The following is a 12,079-nucleotide window of genomic DNA, read 5'->3' on the forward strand; positions in this document are numbered from 1 at the left end:
AGTATCATGATACATGTGTATGCTTGATGTGAAGTGAAATCATCATTTAAAATGATCATCATCAAGCAAGATTTGTCATACTGATGCAAAATCCTTCAATTCTGTATTCAACTCTGGATTGATTTGTGTTTTGTGAATTTCGTATTTATGCCTGGTCTCGCGTTGAGGTTCTATCATTTAATTTATCATGCTAAAGGGCTCATAATGCCTCTCGACAACCCTGTCATGAACTATGCTAAACGCTGTCACTGGCCCGCTCCACTATCAGGCACGTGTTGGGGAAACAGGAACTCGCATGTGACAGAGTGTGTCTGATGTCAGATTGGCTGCCATGTCGCATTAGGCCTTGACTGTTATGAGTGGGCAAATAACAGACTGAACACTTTTTGTCTTCACACAGGCATTTTAGTCTCAGCTAAGACGTAAGAGACACTTTTGCTTCGCAAGTTTGCTTAATCAATGGTTATGCAACTAATTATGTCAAAAAGGGGTTTAGAATTATTTAAAGGGTTTTGTTCACGCAAAAATTAACATAATTTATTCACCCTCAAGTTGTTCCAAACCTGTAATAAATTTATTTTATTTTCTACTGAATTTAAATGGTGTATACAGTTATTATTTATAAAGGGATGCCTTTATAAATAATAAATGTTACATATTCTGTATGGGTAAGTGGGTCTCCTCATTATTTAGACTTACTTGTTTGAAGCACAACATCTTTCATTCTATAACCTCATCTCTCAACCATCGCTGTTTTCTCCACACAAACACAAAGCCTTTCTTAGGATGAACGAGGCTTGACAGTCAAAATGCCCGCAATATCTAGAACGTTATTGCCCCCTTCCGATTCAAATCAGAATAACACAAACTTTTTATCTTAATTTTTATATATATATATATATATATATATATATATATATATATATATATATATATATATGCTTAATTGCAATTTTTTCTATATTTTCAATTTTAGTTTTTCTGTTATGCGCGTTTGCCATTTTTATTTATTATTTTATTGTATTTTTATATAGCTTTATTTTGAATTCAGTTTTAATTTGTATTACTTTTATTTCAAAAGTATTTTATTTTATTATTATTTCAGTTAGTTTTTAAAATGTAAGTTTTTCATTTAATATGAATCATTTATTTCAATTACTGAAAATTATTTTTAATTGTTTTAGTTAACAATAACAACACTGATTATTTATATTGCTTTTTATTATGAGAGGGAATGGAAACAGATAATTGAACTCAAACATAGGTAAATAACTGTACAAATATGGGATTAAGTATCAGTGTTCCTAGAAGTCAAAGAATCTATTGAAATTTTTAAATGATGTTAATTACTCTCCATTTTTTTCATATATAATGCAAATGTAAACTTTTATGCATCCTTTCATTCGAAAGGTTCCTTTATTTTTATTTTTTGCTCTTTTTTTTGTTTGTTTTAGCGGTTTACGCCTGTGAAAGAAAACACAAAAACTGAACAAATACATAAATATTTAGCCATGCATAATGAAGAGCTTTAATAATGTAATAATGTTTCAATGTTTTTCACCTTGAACGCTTTATGTACAGCAAGTGCTTTATCTGTAAAAGTGCTGCAATGGCAAATATATGACACGCTGTACACATTAAAAATCATGTGGAAACACAATTCAAACAATAGCTATTAAAAAGAAGCTGCTTAACACTGCCAGATAGCATAGACATTCATTGCAACGACTTTCAAATTAAGTGACATTCTGATAACACAATTATTTTGCAGGCAAAAAGTAAATCATCATGCAAACCCTGTGACCTCGTGGTAATGGACTAACTTAAAAGAGAAACATGCATTTGTGTCGTGACACAACTGTAAAAAAGTTCAATAAATGCAGAAGAGATCAAATAAAAGCCTGGAATACTCACACTAATCTTTAGAACTATACATGAATTATTCTAATGAGTGTCACTCACAATGGTAACACAATAGAGGCACGACTTGTGCAAAAGAAAACAAGACTGTTCTACTAACTGTTCTAAACGTCACTTATTGCTTTGGTGCTAGAACAGAAAAATGGAACATTCCACATTTGTTTACATCAACACTAATACATTTGTGAAACAATCATGTGCTCTGCATGATAACATTCACAAAACACACATTATCCTACCATATTTGGCAAGTAAATATTCAATTTTAAGCTCTGCTTCTTGGCAACAAATAGTCGGCTATGTAAGTATTTGATAGAAGAATTCAGAATATGACATGATGAAGGTTATGAACTTATGATTATCTGTTAATGCGGCAAGCAGAAACCATTTCCGTTTAATGGATTTTTCCGGGTTCAGTGCAAGTTAGTTAATTAACAGCATGTTGATTAGCACAAAAAATAATGTTGACTCTTCCATTTGTTTTCTATTTAAAAGAAAATGAGGCTAACAATATTATAAAACCACTTAAAGTTAAAGTTGTCAAGCTATTTAAATCATTGTATTAACAGATGTTCTAAAATTTGAAACACAGAAAAGAATAGTAAGTGTTTTATTTTTATTTTTTTTTACACTAAAATCATGTTAACGTATATTGTTTACATCTTGTGGCTACACTTTACAAATTGGTCCCATTCATTTCATTGTAAGGGGCCGTTCACACAGAACGCCTATTTTCCATTATTTTTCATTTTAAACACACGCTAGACGGATATCTTTAACTGTTGCGCTCATGTCTCGCGTCTTTTGCAACGTCTCACACATGACACGGCATTCCTCGTGTTTTTAACAGCAAAATCTGTGTGAACCTCACTGTAAAAGCAGATTTTGCTTTTTTTTTTTTTTTTAAAGAAAAGCAGAGACAGGTTAATATTATTTTTTGGTAATCAACATTATACCATAAGTGCTGTTGATTGAGCTGGATTTGCACTGAACCTTCGATATTCCTTTAACCGATTCACAATAAGTAAAGAAAGGTTATCCGTCATATATGAGCTGAAAAAGTATGCTGACTACAAACAAGGGCGACCTGTTTCTAAGTGTGCCTGGTATCAGTGCAGCCTTCTGCGGTGGATGTGGGTCGAAACTCTCGCATGCCTGAAGCTCACTGTCTTACCTAATATGTACCAACAGCTCGACCTACTGGTGGATAGGGAGCCCTGTCCAATCTCCCTCCGATCCACATTCAGATGCTGACTTCAGCATACAGTAGCTGTAAATATCACAATCGTTGTGAGGTGCACTGTTGCCATGTGCACATACAATCAACATGGTCTTCAGCAGTGCTGGTGATCTTCAGTTGTTTCTGGTTAGATGGGCTGAAGGAGACATTGGTGAGAGAATGTGTGAGAAGAAGACCAGCTGAGCAGTTGGCAGTAATGAGACATGGGCTTTAAGGATGAGAAGGTGAAGTGTCACTAGATTTGAGATGAGTGAGAAGCTACAGGTTGACCAGGTGAAGGTCCGAGGCCGTGAAGTGAGGACACAGTGCCATGTCAGGGTTCTTCAGCTGCTTCAGGACGCGCTTGTAGAACTTGGTGCGCACGCGGTTGAACTCCATGATATCACACGGGTCTTCCTCGATCCAGAACCTGTGGAACTCCTGCATCAGATAACCTAAGAAAAACAAATAATACATTTACATATATATATATATATAAATAAAATGTATATTCATGTCCCAATTATACCTACACTTACTGTTTTCAATAATAAGTACGAAGCCCTTAAAGGGACATTTGCAAAAATAAAAATATACAGACTTTCACGCGCTCAAAAGAAACTATCTCTAAATTTCTTGTGAGCATGTGAAAGTGTGTCAAAGTCCATTTATTAATGTTTATTTAAAAAACATTATATGCGTGTGGTACTTAAGCGTGCACACCTCTGGTCGCAGTTTGGCTTGTCGCCAGAGGGGGCATAGTTCTGCAAAAACTCAGAGACTTGCGCAATGCACCTTTAATGTAAATTTTGCCTTTATATTTTGCTTTTAATATAATGTAATATGGTCAGGAAAAGCAAGAATTGTAGAAACTGTAGAAATACAGTTACTGTAGAAACTTGCAGACAGCTTTTTATAGGGAGAAGAGTCAGTGTTGTTCCACTCAATTTTAATGGTTTCCAGTAGTGTTTTAATTTACATAATAATTAGGGCATTTCATTTTATGTAATTTAATGAATGATAAAAAATATATGAAGAGTTCAGATGCAAAAGCCTCTACGTGCCATTTGAAATTTTCTTCTAGAATGATAACTTTTTATCAAGCTTGTATATTTAAGTTCAGTAATTTCACTTAAATGATCCCATTTAAGTGAAATTACTGAACTTAAATATACAAGCTTGATAAAAAATTATCATTCTAGAAGAAAATTTCAAATGGCACTTAGAGGCTTTTGCATCTGAACTCTTCATATATATATATATATATATATATATATGATATATATGATATATAATTTATATCATGCTAAATATTAAATGTAAACATTTTTATTTGGTTATTTTTACTAATTTTATAATTGAATGGCCATAAATGATGTATATAGTTTAAAATGTATATTTAATTTTATTTCAAGAGTTGTTTTCACAACGAGAACAATGGCAACATTATGATACCACTCACAGAAGGTCTGTTGGAAGTTCACTAGACTTGGCATCTCTGGTGCCACATTGTACAGATGAGTCTTCAGAGCCCCGCTCACCAGCAGGGCATACGCCAGGTCTGTGATGTTTATGCCAACTATGGCAAAGGAGTATCTGCACCACAAAAGATTTGGGTCAGCACAAAATACATTGTAAAAGAAATCCTTGTTTAGTGTAAATACACATTATAAAATGTTAAGACACTGCCAGTGTTTGCCTGTGTGATTACATGTTTCTGTGTGCACATGTCAGCGGCACAGAGATTTAACAGCCTCCACGCTACACATCAGAGCTAATGCATCCTGAAACCCTCAAACAAAGCATCAGTGCTGCCACACAAGCAGGGTTCAGGGACTTAACTACTAATAACTACTGCACACAAAGCAGAATTATTTTTAACATTCACAGATGTAAAAACTGGTGTTCATGTTAGGCAGCACCACTCTACAAATGAATGTAGTGAAAATAAAATAGAAAAAATATTTTATTAATGGTTAAATAGATTTTCTAAATGTATTTTTAATGTTTTTATTTTGCTAGTTTGTGGATGTTTTCCCAGGTGTGGTTGCAAGGTGTTTTTTTGAGAGCTTTTAGGATGTTGCTGTGCGGTTTTCACTTAGTGGCTTACTGACCCAAATGAAAACACAAAGTACTACGTTTATGTTCTACTACCTTAAATTTGTGTGTAAAAAAAATCTGCAATATTCTGAACTCACCCAATCGCTTTGTCAAATTTGTTCTTGTCCCACTCAGCTTTGCTCATCTTGCTGTGTGAAGAACCATAATGTTAGTGTCCCCTCAATCCTGTGCTAATAGTCTTTAAACAGCTAATATAATGGTCAACAACGACAATTACACATGTGAGACTGGAGAAAAGAGAAAGCATTCACAGCTACTAACCAACATTACATGAAGCATAATGCCTTGTGTTTAGAGTGAAGTGAGGTAAGGCGTTTCGAGATTAAAACAACAACAAAATACAGCCATTAGTACGGAGGCGTATTGCATTCACTTGAAGAAAAAAAATCTACTCTGTTTTTCTGAATTAACGAGTTAATTTTTCATGAGAAAAAAAAATTTGCTCTGTTTTTCTGAATTAATGAGTTAATTTTTCATGAAAATTTTTTTGCTCTGTTTTTCTGAATTAACGAGTTAATTTTTCATGAGAAAAAAAAGTTTTTGCTCTGTTTTTCTGAATTAATGAGTTAATTTTTCATGAGAAAAAAAATTTGCTCTGTTTTTCTGAATTAACGAGTTAGTTTTTCTTGAGAAAAAAAGTTTTTGCTCTGTTTTTCTAAATTAATGAGTTAATTTTTCACGAGAAAATTTATTTTTGCTGTTTTTCTGAATTAACTCATTAATTCAGAAAAACAGAGCAAAAAAAAAAATTCCATTAAAAATTAACTCATTAATTCAGAAAAACAGAACAAAAATTTTTTTCTCATGAAAAATTAACTCGTTAATTCAGAAAAACAGAGCAAAAAAATTTTTCTCATGAAAAATTAACTCATTAATTCAGAAAAACAGAGCAAAAATTTTTTTCTCATGAAAAATTAACTCGTTAATTCAGAAAAACAGAGTCGATTTTTTTTCTTCAAGTGAATGCAATACGTCTCCGTACATAAGTATGAGCCAAAATGATCAAATGAATTTCATACTGAGAGAAAAAATGGAGTACCTGGCTTCCTCTTTGGAAAAGTTCCTGCGTATGACAGTGATGTGAATAAAAAAGAAGCAGGAACAGAAATAAAGGAATGTGTGGGTGCATGATGGTGAAGGAGCATGCTGAAGGTTTGATTGATTACACAGCATGAAAACATCACCTGTTAACAAACACGGTATGCACACACACAGTAAAAAGCAATAGACTGATGAGTGTAAGCCTGAAGAGGCTTCTGGGGAACTACACCCTAACTGGCAAGATCGTTGTTGTATGTTTGCTCATGTGCATTTAAAGCCCATCAATCATATTTAGGGTGTTTTTTTTGGATATAACAATGTATCATAACGATGTATATTCTGTAAAGTGTACATAGGAACCACTCAAGAGGACTATCTGAGGGATCTGACCTGTGTTTGGGCTGCAAGGAGTCATGGAGAACTTGGAGAGCAGTGGCTTTATCATTCTCTGCAAAATATCTGCAAAGAGGGAAAATCACCCATTGAATTGTCCTGTTCGAAAACCCAGTGAGCTACCTACATATTGTTCCAAAAGCTAGACAACTTAATTATGCTAAGATGTATTGTTTTGAGAAAGTGCTTTGCAACAAGATCAGAGAAAATAGCAAATGAAATATTGACCATAATGTAAAATTATTTAATTCTATAATACAAAGTAGTGAGAAAAACTAGTTGAGTGTAGTTCTAATAATATATATTTTGAATATATTTTTTAGCTTTGTAATCTGTTAGCATCAAAATCGATTGCTAGCTGATAAAAACTAGTTCAAAAACATATTTTACTCAATGTGTGTTATGCATTTATTGTTTATTAGAGTGTATCGTCTTGTAGCAACATGTTGATGTCAAAATGTTTTGCAAACTGCTAAAAACTAGTCTCATTCAAGAACTTATTTTACTCAATGTATGTTATGTATTCAATGCTTATTTGAGTATTGTGTTGTTAGCTTAGCAACATGCTAACGTCAAAATCAGTGTCATTCAAAAATGTATTTTACTCAATGTATGTTATGTATTTAATGCTTATTTGAGTGCTGTGTTGTTAGCTTAGCAACATGCTAACGTCAAAATTAGTCCAGTGTCATTCAAAAGCGTATTTTACTCAATGTATGTTATGTATTTAATGTTTATTAGAGGATCGTGTTAGCCTAGCAATGCTAATGGCAAAATCTATTGCTATTTTAGTTGTGAATGCCTATGCAGAGCATTCCAAATTGGTCTTTTATGAGGTTACATGATGCTGCTTTAAAACATAGCTGTATATTTAGTTAGTAGACAGCAAGACTCACTATGTTTTTGGAACAGGGTTAATATCTGGTATGATCTAAATAACTAGATTTCACTTAAGCACATTTGTTTAAAGTAGTATAAAGATCTAATGTTTGTGCTGATTTCACCTCAGCAGATTCTACCAGGCTACTCACAGTAGGTTGTGCAAGCCCAAGAGACCCATGCCCCTGAAATCAGTCTTGGGGTCGTTTCCTTGGAAACCAATCTCGCACCATTGCTTGGAGATGCGTCCAGAGAGAGGAGAATCAGGACGGAGTTCCTTCCACAGCTGGTGAGAAAAATATGTTTGAGAAAAGTGTCATTTAAAGACTATTACATTGTAGATGTTAAATTTGTAGCTATTGAAGTTCTGTTCAATTCTGAATTATAATTGCCTGTAACAAAAAGACTGGCAACCACTAATACCTTCATGAGCATCTCCTCATGTGCTGGATTTTCACAGTCGTACGGCTCTCTACGTAGCTTCTCCACCTCCACTACTAGGTTTCTGTAACCCGCGATCTGGAGGAGGCAAGCCTGGAGAGAGATGCCAAGCCTGGAAGAAGTCAAGAAACACAGAATATGTGTTCAAAAGGTAAGAAGTAGATGATAATGAATACTCTATCAGCAAATGACGGGGTCCGTACTGTGGGTTAGTGTCGAGGTTGATCTTTTTCAGGGCCATAATATCATCGATAGTTTTCTCCACAGAGTCTGGGTGAACGCTGATGGCAGACTGCAAAAGCTATGGAGGTAGAGTAATTGAAAGGAAGATTATTCAATTATTAGCTAATACACAAAAAATTGCATAATATGTTAAAATTATGCAGCTTTGTAGTTTGAGACGGGCTTATAAACAGTGATGATATTGTTAACTAAACAAAGTAATACAATAATTTACGTTAATTGAAATAAAACTGAAATAGATATAAATAATAGATGAAAAATTAAATGAAAATTTTAAATTTTGATTAATAAAAAATAAATTAATGCTAAACAGAAATATAAAAAATGACATAAGAACATTAAAATCCCTAAAACTTCATTTAAAATGAAAATGAAAACTGAAAATATCAAAATAAATAAAAAATATTGATAAATAAAATATTATTATATTACATAAAATTACAAAATACCTTCCATTTTATAATATTATTAAAAGTTACAATAAAATAGATTCAATATTTAAAATATTTGTACTTCATAAACCAACAACATCATGACTCACCTCATGTTTAGAACATTTGAGTGAGGATTCTGTGAAATGAAAGGAAACATAAAATAATATAAAAAATGTTCCCACGTACATCCAGGATGGCCAATATACAGAACGATATAGTGTATTTTACAGCAGATGTACCGCTAAATAGTATTTAGCACTGTAAGCATTTACCAATCTTGAGCGTCCTTCGAGCACCAGGTTTGTTATTGTAACAGATGCGTTGAAGCTCGCATCGTCCCGTCACCTTCCTGATGACAAACTTCAGGCCCCGCCACAGACACTTACAGTAAAGGAACACCAGCAACTGGGTCAGTACCCTAGAAGATTCGAAGAAATAAAGAGGCCTGAATAAAGCAACTCAAGTCCAGAACTGATAGGCCTAATACACTTGCGTATTCTGTCCCAGAATCAAGCGTACTCACTGGGGTATTTTGAAAGCTCATTATATTTGAGTTCAATAAATCTGAACTGCATAACCTTCAGATGTGTGTTTCGCATGAACACTCCTCGAGCTATTCAAAGAGAAATGCTCATTATTTTTTCTATTGTCTACAAAAGCTAGGCCTAATTCCCTTTGTAAAAAGCATATCTGTGTTTTGAGAGAGAGATTTGGGCCATGATGATGAAATGGGTCACAGTTCTGCAAAGATGTGCGCGATGAAAGTGAAATATAATAGTGAAAGTAAAATTCTTTAAACAGGTTTCGTGTCCTGCAGGTATCAAGCATGTATTCACCTAAGGATTTCATGACACATCTAACTGCTATATGCATCTGTTTTTGAATCAATGCATGGTTGAATTCATCCATCCGTATTATATACTAATCTAATTGCGGTCTATTTCACTACAGAAAAACATACTGTACTAGGAATAAACCTGTTTGAGTCCGGTTGCTGAGAGTTACTGCTCACAGGATAGACTCGACTCCCCATCGGCATGCAATGAATTTGTAGTCAAACCTGCGTTTTGTAAAAAAGGTGTTATTGTGAAAACTGTTGAACAAGAGTGACGTGCCTTGAAGGTAATAAGCGCTATCTGGTCTCTACCTCTAAAGGTCTAGGCGAAATACAAAACTAAATTCACTGGGAGCAACCTGGGTTTAATGCCTTTCAACATAATTTATTGTAAACAATATAATTAAGAGAGGTGGGTGATAAGAAAGCACTTAAAACTGAAAGCCAGAGGACAACTTATTCAAATTAAAAGGTAATTAAAATGTATTTATCAGTCATTTACATTTTAAGAACAATTGAACAAAGAATGTTAGTATGAAAAGGCCTCTGACTGGTGTGTGTGTGTGTGTGTGTGTGTGTGTGGGGGGGGGGATATTTGATCTTTATGATATTATTTATGTAGAAATATATCATATTTGTTTCCACATCTATGACATTATTGGACAATAATGCATGCAATATAAATTTATTATTATAATCTGATAAGATTCGGTTATAGTTTAATTTCTATTTTTGTTTCCACATCCATGACATAATTGGGGCATACAACTATGCATACAATATGAAACCTAACGGTGAATTTAATCATGTGATTTTTAAAAAATGGAAAATGAAAGCAATGACATTTCAGCTTCAAAGCAATAATAGGCTACGCGTGTCTCTATTAGCAGTAACAGTGGCTACTTACCTTAGAAAATGCTTCATCGTGATTGTCTGCTTTGGTACTGTATAATTCACATTCGCGAATGGTCTGACCACCTGCACAAAACACAATTCTAAATAAATACTTCAATGTATCGTTCTTTAATTATTGTATTACATTAAACGTGGATACAAATCGCAATAATGTCATAAGGACGTCAGTGTGGCGTTAGGCGGATTAAGACGTTGCCGTGGGTAACTGCTCCTGCAACCAGCAACCAGCAACCAACATACGATCTACAAAATCCACTTTCACATTATGTCTGATGCGTTATTTCATCATAAATGAGACGTTTATAATAATGTAAAATATCACAGGTTATATAACACCAAATGGACTCATTTACCGTCGAGCCTAGCTCTTTAATTTTGCATTAGGTGTTATTCTGCTCTCTATTCTACACCACACATATGGTCGTGTGTGGAAACTGAGTATCAAATAATAGATCGGAGTATCTGATAAAATATAAATAAATGGCAGAAACATACGTTTCAAGATGTCGCTGTGAATTGGAATATGCCTGTCCTCCTCTCTCTGCAAGGCAGATACCTGTTATTCCTCCATGATGAGCATGTGAATGAGGGTGGGCGGGCGCTTCAGAGCATCGCAATGCAGCGAACACAGCAGACCCTGCTGTCACTCGAACTCTTCAATACTTAGTTGAAAGTATTATAGATTTAACTGTTTCTCTATCATTTAGAATTGAATAGTATGATCTTGCTCTTCTAGAAGCAGGAGTACATTCCTCAGTAAACTTTGAATTAGCATTTTATTCTAACATCTTGAAACTTCTGGAATCACAGTCTATTTGATGTGATTTTTACATCTGGAAGACGTATTTTTAAGTGTTTTCTCATCTGCAATACGTATATTTGTACGTTTCCTGTCAGATGTTTAAGATGTCAGTTTAACATGCATTCTAAATCATTACATCTTAAAGGAATTTTCTAAAAGTCTATTTGACATCTGACAGGAAACATATTCAACTTATTAGATTTATTATTAATATTGAACATGTGACGTATTGCAGATGAGCAAACACTCTTAAAAATACATCTTTCAGATGTAAAAATCACATCAAATAGACTTGTGCTATCTGGGAAATTCATTTAATGTAGGATACCCTGTTTCTGTTAATTAAAAATATTATAAACAAGCAGCTTTTTCATAATTCCAGTAGAAAAAATACCATTAACTACCAACAATATAGCCGTCTGCTTTCATATGGGGGGCCTTTAAATATTCAGACCAAAAAAAAAAAAGTTAAGAACCACTGTTAAAGCAGGACCACCAATAAAACTTGGTATAGTTTTTTTTGTTGTTTTTTTTGTAAAACTTGAACTAAAAATGAAAAATAAATCTATAAAGCATTTCATTAATTTAATTTTAGCATTTACTTACAAAAAAAAAAAAAATCTGTTCTTTATTGAATGGACCTGAGCTAACAAAAACCAACAATGAACGGTTATTTTTTTTTATTTACTAACATTAGCAAAGATAAATAGCCTACTGTAACAAAATGCTAATTAATGTTAATGCATTGACTAACAATAACTAATAAGACCTTATTGTAAAGTGTTAACCTTTTTTTTTTTTTTTACTGCATATTCATATAATTTTATAAATATTAC

General features: G+C 33.5%; 1 protein-coding gene across 4 annotated transcripts; it reads right to left on the minus strand.

Moving 5' to 3' along the window:
* Window positions 1-1,504: 1,504 nt before the first annotated feature.
* elmod1 (ELMO domain containing 1) lies at window positions 1,505-11,045 on the minus strand. 4 transcript variants are annotated; one of them, XM_039693915.2, is made up of 12 exons: window positions 10,937-11,045; window positions 10,434-10,504; window positions 8,964-9,109; window positions 8,799-8,827; window positions 8,218-8,315; window positions 7,997-8,126; window positions 7,726-7,859; window positions 6,692-6,760; window positions 6,300-6,323; window positions 5,338-5,388; window positions 4,602-4,735; window positions 1,505-3,594 (listed from the first exon to the last, which is right to left on the minus strand). In XM_039693915.2, exons 2-12 carry the CDS (start codon window positions 10,448-10,450, stop codon window positions 3,419-3,421), a joined length of 1,008 nt encoding a protein of 335 aa, XP_039549849.2. In that variant the 5' UTR covers window positions 10,451-10,504; window positions 10,937-11,045; the 3' UTR covers window positions 1,505-3,418. The 4 variants fall into 4 exon arrangements, with proteins under 4 accessions (XP_039549849.2, XP_039549847.2, XP_039549851.2 ...); XM_039693913.2 differs by lacking the exon at window positions 10,937-11,045 and adding an exon at window positions 9,669-9,751; XM_039693917.2 differs by lacking the exon at window positions 6,300-6,323.
* Window positions 11,046-12,079: the final 1,034 nt, after the last annotated feature.

Source organism: Pimephales promelas, chromosome 19 (assembly GCF_988280905.1).
Source record: "Pimephales promelas chromosome 19, fPimPro1.hap1.1, whole genome shotgun sequence".
Classification (NCBI taxonomy): Eukaryota; Metazoa; Chordata; class Actinopteri; order Cypriniformes; family Leuciscidae; genus Pimephales; species Pimephales promelas.